Raw genomic sequence first — 7,375 nt, 5'->3', positions numbered from 1 at the left:
AAGCAGCAGAACTGAAATGTCTTCTTTGGATTCAAACCAAGGAGCTTTTAGTGAAAAAAACCCAGAAAACCTCAGGAATGGACAGAACGAGAGAGGAGAGAGGAGGAGAGAAAGAAAGGGGATGACGAGGAGAAGAAGAAGAGAGAGCGAGCAGCAGTGCCAGAACATCTGTCTCTCATCATTTGAAAAGAGAAAGTCAGCAGCTCAGGAAAAAAGATCACTGGACAGAAAACACAATCCATACATGCACACAAACAGGTGGGGCTAAGCAACAAGAGTGGAATATTACAAATACAACTGTGCTTCTGAGAAAGAAAAGAAGAAAGACAAAGAGCTGATGGGAGAACATACTCATGGTCAAAAACCCTATACATGACCTATGGAGGTCTGGAAAGAGGAGACAGAAGGATGGAGGATAAAGACTTAAAGGTGCCATATGTAAGAATGTGGCCAAAAACGGTTATTACATTCAAATTCAAGGTCTTTTAGGTTTCCTTTTCTGACGTAACTGGCAACACGTGGTTGCTCGGCAGCTGAGACTCTACTGACTGCAATGATTGGTAGAAGGCGGTAGGTGGCGCCACGTGCCAAAATGTGATTTGCAGTCTGCAAAAGAGTTTTTTTAAATGCAAATATTTTGGCTGTACTGTTGTTGTTGGTGAGTTCAGTTTGTTATATGAACATTATTCCTGAGTCTCTGTGACATATTAGGAGGGTTTTATGGCCAGTTGCTTTAGATTTATTACATAATGCAGCTTTAAGATGTTAAGAGGAAGAAGAAGAAGATATGACTGAAATACTCACTGAAGCAGAACGACCAACAGACCAAAACAAAGAGTGCAGCTAAAGAGGTGGAAATAATGTTCAATAAGACAATGGACTAGGTAGAAAGAGTTTAAAAGTGGATGATGTGGTTCGGTTTGGCAGGAACCATCCTGCCATGGCTGGATTACTAACAGCTCCAGTGTCCACGTTTTCATGACTACACTTCCTTGCGAGGGTGTAACAGACAAAACGTGTAGGTAAATAAAGAAATAAATGGACATATAATGCAAAAATAAGATAAATGTGTGCATTTCTTATTTTATTTGCCGTTTTTCGCATCTCAACTCCGGCTCCTGTCACTTATGCACAGACAAATGTTGTTTTATGGAGCTGCCTTTAAAGCATAAACTGCCTGTTTGATGGTCCTCTGTGCAGCAGTGATATCTGGTCCCTGTTAACTTAACACTGTTGACATTGCGTTTATTCCTATTCAAGGTTGCCTTCAGTCATATACCACTGAACAACATGGGGTCAAGTGCTGTCAGAAGATTCACGTGGCACAACCACCACCACCACAACAACAATTTCAAAGTTCACGGACAACTGTTGCAAGGAAACTTTCATCCTCACTCAAAACTACTTTACAAACACATCTGAAATAAATGTACTTTTAAAAAAAAAAAAAAGGGGGGGGGGGTAAAAGGCCAGCTGAGGAAAACATAAACTGAGAGTGTCTGAGAGAAAAGGCAGAACCTGAAAAGAATGAGGGAGCGAGAGATTTCCCAACGCTGTGAAGTGAGGCGGAAAAGACGACTCGGAGAGAAAACACTGACGCGGGGGAGGAGGTGTGGAGAAAGAGACAGAATGCACCATTAAAGCAGAGGTGAGGTGCCGTGAAAATAGGGAAACAACAGCATGATTTAGCGTGAAGAGAGAGAGACGAGGAAGGAAGGAAGGAAGGAAGGAAAACAACCTGTGGCCTCGCACGGCACACCAGCTCTGGAGGGACCGCTGAGGACACGGAAGGCTTAGCTGTAACGCACGAGCTCAGACACACACTGAACGTGTGTGTGTGTGTGTGTGTGTGTGTGTTTTAGAAGAGGTGAGAACAAGCAAATAGACTCATTCAAAGGATTTCCATGATCTCCCCCTTTTTCTTTACAGAGATATAAATACACACACACACACACAGAGAGAGGGGGAGAGAGCGATCTCACCCTCCCTCTCTAATTACATCAGTCATTACCACTGGCCAATGAAGAAACTAGAATACTAGCAGTTTACTAATGACATGATAACTGTAATTAGAACATCCTCCTGGACCCACTAATTGTCCTTTCCCTTTTACTGACAAGAGACAGGCACAGAGGGGGGGGGGGGGGGTGTGTGTGTGTGGACGGTCCAGTGACGACTGTATGCTGTGAATGTCAGTGGGCCTCTGCACCTCCTGATCTAATGACTGTGAAAAGACAAAAAAAAAATATAATTTGATTTGTGAATTTCATTCCTTTTTTAAATATCCAACTTCCTGTTTATTTCATACGTATTTTTTTAGGATTTTTAATATCAAACAGATGGGCGAAGAAAAAAAAAAAAAAAAATCTGTATTGCCAAATGAAACCCTTAATCCTGAAACGTGGCGGAAAACACCTGCTACCTGCGAGATAATTCGGATGAAATCGGTTTTGAAGAACGTCTGCGGCACAGTGTCACCTCTCCCTCTCTCTATCTCACTCACACACACACACACACACACAGGAAGAGTCACAAACACAATTTCAACACATAATTTGATTTGAATAATATATTTATAGCTCTGCCTCGTGGCCTCTTTGGACAGATTTGTTCATTTTCCTCCATATGCCGCTGATAATATACATTATCTTACACGTAAAAACCTCTTGTTCTCGACAAAAGATAGTAATAAATCCAGGTTTCTTTACTGCAGGTGGCTCCACTCAACTGCTTCTTCACACTCTGTTGCTCTCCTCTCTTTTTCCTCTCACCGTTGCCCTCTCATGCTCTCTTTAGGTTCCCGTTCCTTTCCATCTTTTCCACTTATCTCTCATCCTTCATATCCTCCTCTATTTTTTTATTGCCATATCGTTTCTTATACAGAGCTTTAAATGTCATGACATTTTTGATTTTAATATACCATCATCATCGTTTCTCGACACCTCAGGTGAGGATGCAGTGCAAATTAGGAAAGACTAAAACGGGAATCATAAAAGAGCTGCAACTAACGATTATGTTCGTAATGGATTAATCTGTCGATTGCTTTCTCGATTAATCGTTTGGTCCATTAAATGTCAGAAAATATCAATGTCTTTGTTTTGCCTACAAACCAAAATGATTAACTTTCCATGATTTCTTTGTTATGTGGAGCAAAGAAACGAAGAAAATATTCACATTTAAGAAGCTAAAACAATAATCGATTAACCGCTTCAGCTCTAAATCATACTATTATTAAACTTTACATACGACGAGGTGCCTTAAATGTTTCAAAAGTTCACTTCTACATTTACAAATGTGAGTAATTATCAATGAGGTGACACAAACACAGTTTAAACCTGTACTTGCAGAAGCTAATAACTCATTTGTTCTCCTGTGTTTGTGGCAGTGAGTCCTGTTGTTGTGTCGCGCACAAGGTTTTTTAACCGCTTTTGTGTGAGAAAATGACACGGATGGTTTGTTTTATTGATGGCATTATTACGCAGTGGGCCGCTGTAAAATGTAATTATAACAAGTCAACCTCACGGGGGGGGGGGGGGGGGACACTGCACCTGGTTATGTGAGGTATGGGGAGACTGGAAAACAAGAGACTCTACAGTACAGCACTAGGCCAAACGATGACCTAACAATTAAAAGCATGAATATGAAGCATGCTGCTGCAGAGTCAGCGGACTTGTTGACTCTTTCACCCCCAAAATGTTCAGAAGAGGTGTCCAGACTTTTAAAAACCACATCATGTTCGGAAAGAAACCGTCTCTTTTTTAACCAGTCCTCAGTCCTGCGTACCTGTGGGCAATTTATCCCCACTGCTTGCTTTGCTTCCTCCTTCACTGTGGCTCACGGTGAGCCTGTTTCATCAACCAGCATATTTCAGTAGAGACACTATAGAGGCAGACAGCTGGTCTTGAGTGGCCAATTATGTCCATTTATCTCCCTTGCAGGCACAGCTGTGATCAAACAGAATGAAGAAACAGGATCAAACAGCGCAGCGAAAAAAATCATTCTTCCGTTTGCTTCACTTGTTGTTGGTTTTTTTTTTGCAGCTTTTCCTCTGCCTGTCCCTGTTACTTCCTCCCACTGTACCTCCCTCCTGTCTCTCGCTATATATATATTTTTACTCTGACTATGCTTTTTCTTGTACATCTCTCCCGAGACGACAGGGAAGAGGCATCTGTTGAAAGTTTACTGCTGAGGAAGCCTCAATCCTCTGTTTTCCAGCGTACCAGGAAGAGATAGCAGCCTGATTAATCTGTTTTTTATTAAGTTTTAAGTCAAGATAACATCATCAGACCACATTGACTGATTAGGCAGCTCATTTAAATAGACCATGTGATGACATGGTTAAAAGAAGAAGTGCTCTGTGGTCACACAATGACTCATCGTGGACACAGAACAGAAACCACAGCCCTCAAAGTTGAACACTTTATCCATCAACCTTCAGCAGCACGGCAGCTTCCATGCCGTGAAAAACCTCACTCACTGTAAACACAGGTCAGCACATAGCTGTTGCTCAAATAACCTGTAGGATTTACAGCAAAAAAAAAAAAGCCCCAACATTAACATTTGGATTGTGACAACCCTCCGGCCGATAGGTCACGGACGGTGTTGGCCTGAAACCGACTCGGATTTCAGTCGACATGGAAATATCCACACAGAGCAATGTGTTCCAATGTGGCAACATATCTTCATCTCGTCACATTCAAGGTGAAATGTGATGCAAAGTCTCCCTCACTTGCTCTCTCTCACTCTGTGTTGCACTGTGTTCCTCCACAACAACATCTTGGCAGACGGGGGCCACTCAATCCAAGTCATGAGATCTGCAAAAGCCCCAGCTTTAAGCCTTCAATCAATATAACAACAAATGCCATTTCTCATTTCCCCTCTTTTACACAAACATATCTCAACGCAGAAAGTGGACCATAAATAGGAATCAAATATTGTGCCAAGTGCCTCCTGCTCTTTCTTTAATTGTAGACAAAGGTTATTGTGTCTAAAAAATGCATAAAGGGTAGAAAAAAGTAATTTAAAAGCGTCTTTTATTTGTTTTTATTGGCTTAGGAACACACCGTTCACTATAAATACCAACCTGTAACGCTTCACAAAAGCAACACTCTTTGTTTGTTTCAAACTCAACAACAAACCCTTGTTCTTCACTGAGCTGCTCAATCCGAGTACTCCCTGTGCGTAAAGATCGTTTGGATGCGCGTAAACATCCACGTTAAACGCATGAGGACCCCGAGGAGCAGCGAGCGAGCGCGCGGGGGAAAAAAAATAACCGTTATTTCGTGCCACTTTTAATAGAGTGTAAAGCGTTAAGTGTTAATGCAGCTGATAGCCCCTGACCCCCTCAACATCGCTCATGCACGGAGCCGCGCTGCGTGTGACAGACCCCCGCAGAACTGAGTCGGTGGAAACGGGAGTGGAATCGGGACCTCCGTGTGACCGGAGAGAGAGAGAGAGAACCTGGCCAGATACGCACACAGAGAACCATGTTCACCGCTATCCGTGCGCAAGTTGAATGATGTGACTTTACAGACGGCGCTAAGACATGATGACTCCATCCCAGTGACACATAGTGAGATAAAACAATGCGGAAAATGTCACTAAAACTGAACTGGGATGGTGCCTTAAACACAGCAGCTGCCACTAAAAGTAGTCCCGGTAGCGAAATTAGAGGAACATTATAGTGATTTTTCATTATGGGATGGCTCTCCCGAGAAAAGCCATTGATTAGTCTGCAGATTAAATACTACTGTACGTGGGAAAAGATATGTACAAGGGAATACAGCTATAATGTAATGATATTTTTGTGTTGTATTAGCTGTGTTTACTTTATAGTTAACTTTTTTACACCTCTCTAACCCTGGTGTAAACACACGAGGGCGATGGGTCAATTTAAGCAGGATTATGCCCCATGGGCGCATTATTTGAGTCACTAATAACAACATATATAAGGATAAAAACAAAGAAAAACCACGTGTTTCACAGAATAGTTGTGGTGGAGATTTCAAAGAACAGTCCAGTTTCCATGTAACACCTATGTGCCACGGCTGGGGAAAGTGTCAAACCTACCTCCTTCCTCTGCTGTGACCGCTGGAGCCCAGAGAAACGCCAGTAAACATCCACAGAGCCAAATGAATACATCCATCTTCCCCCTCGAATATGGAGAAAAAAAATGTTCCCTTAATCTTCTTCTGTGGTTTTTATTCTGTATCAAAAAAGCTCCACAGTCCTCTTCCCTACCCCACAGCGTTTTCTGTTCCTCTCAAGCGCAACAAGACTCGTGTCCGAAAAACTCCACCACAAAACGCCGGGGTTTGCGCTCACGCTGCTCTCCAAGAAAACCGAGGCTGCTTTTAAACTTAAAACCCGTGCCCGCATGAGCTGTGTCAGTGTGAGACACCGCGCGTCTACATCTGTTATCAGCGCAGTTTGTCCAATAACCACATTTTTAGGACCGGGAAACCCATGCCGGTGCACAACGCGTGAGGATAGAAAAAAAAAACCCTCACACAGCTGATGTATGTATGAATAAATCACTTATTCAAAACGCTAAAAGAAAAAAAAGAAAAGAAACATATAAAGGCAAACCATAAATTAATAAAACAAAGTCGCGTCTTTTTCCATCTGCAAGGGGGAAAAAATACTCCCAACTCTTTTGCTCCGACTCCCCAAGTGGCGCGTTTACATGTCAAAACCACCTGTGAGTACGAAACAAAACAAAAATATTGTCCCAACTGTAAGAGAGTCCGCTTTGTGCGCAAAAACCTCTGGTCAGGAGCGCCGGTGTGCGTGCGTAAAACCTGCCGAGGAGAAACCAAACGTGCAGCCTCTTCGGTCTCCTCATGCAAACTGAGCGTTTCTCCACTCAAACGCGTTGACTGCGTCTCTCTGCCTGCGCCAGTGCCGTCCTCCTCCTTCTCTCTCTCTCTCTGTCTCTCGCTCCTTCCTCTCCGATCTCCGCCGGGTTTGTGGCATCGTGCAGGATTGCTCACTCAATCCCCCTCCCCACCTCCTCCTGTCTCGGCGCGCAGGCACGCCACGCGCGCGCACGTGTATCGGATTACAGTAGGCACCTCTGCCCGCCTCCATATAGCCCCTCACTGATTAAAGAGCAGTTTCACTCCCTCTCTCCTTCCCTTTTTTATTTTATTTTACCTCACCCCATCTCACACTCTCTCTCCATCTATGCTTCCCTTTTTTTTTAAAATAAAAATCTATATCATTTCCCTCCATCTTCTGCATCCTCTCTGGTATGAAACAGTTGGAAATAAGAAAGGTAGAAAACAGGGGTGCACATCTTTGTGTGCTAATTACAACATGAATGACACAAATGGCCCAAAAATACCTTGTATATCTTACAGCGATCCCTAAAAAT

The 7,375-nt window shown here is 43.1% G+C and overlaps 1 protein-coding gene across 1 annotated transcript in view; it reads right to left on the bottom strand.

Annotated features, from left to right (window-relative positions):
- Positions 1-6,208, bottom strand: part of LOC310943289 (neuropilin-2-like) — a gene marked incomplete at its 3' end in the record, with an annotated part of 85,765 nt that extends 79,557 nt beyond the window's left edge. The window contains exon 1 of the mRNA XM_083908830.1: positions 6,070-6,208. Coding sequence (XP_083764956.1) covers positions 6,070-6,145 — 76 coding nt within the window. The 5' untranslated portion in view covers positions 6,146-6,208. The remainder of the gene's footprint in view (positions 1-6,069) is intronic.
- Between the last annotated feature and the right edge of the window lie 1,167 nt (positions 6,209-7,375).

Source organism: Microchirus variegatus (assembly GCF_963457635.1).
Source record: "Microchirus variegatus genome assembly, chromosome: 22".
Classification (NCBI taxonomy): Eukaryota; Metazoa; Chordata; class Actinopteri; order Pleuronectiformes; family Soleidae; genus Microchirus; species Microchirus variegatus.
The sequence above is the reverse complement of the archived record's forward strand: the minus strand, read 5'-3'. Positions and strand labels throughout refer to the sequence as shown.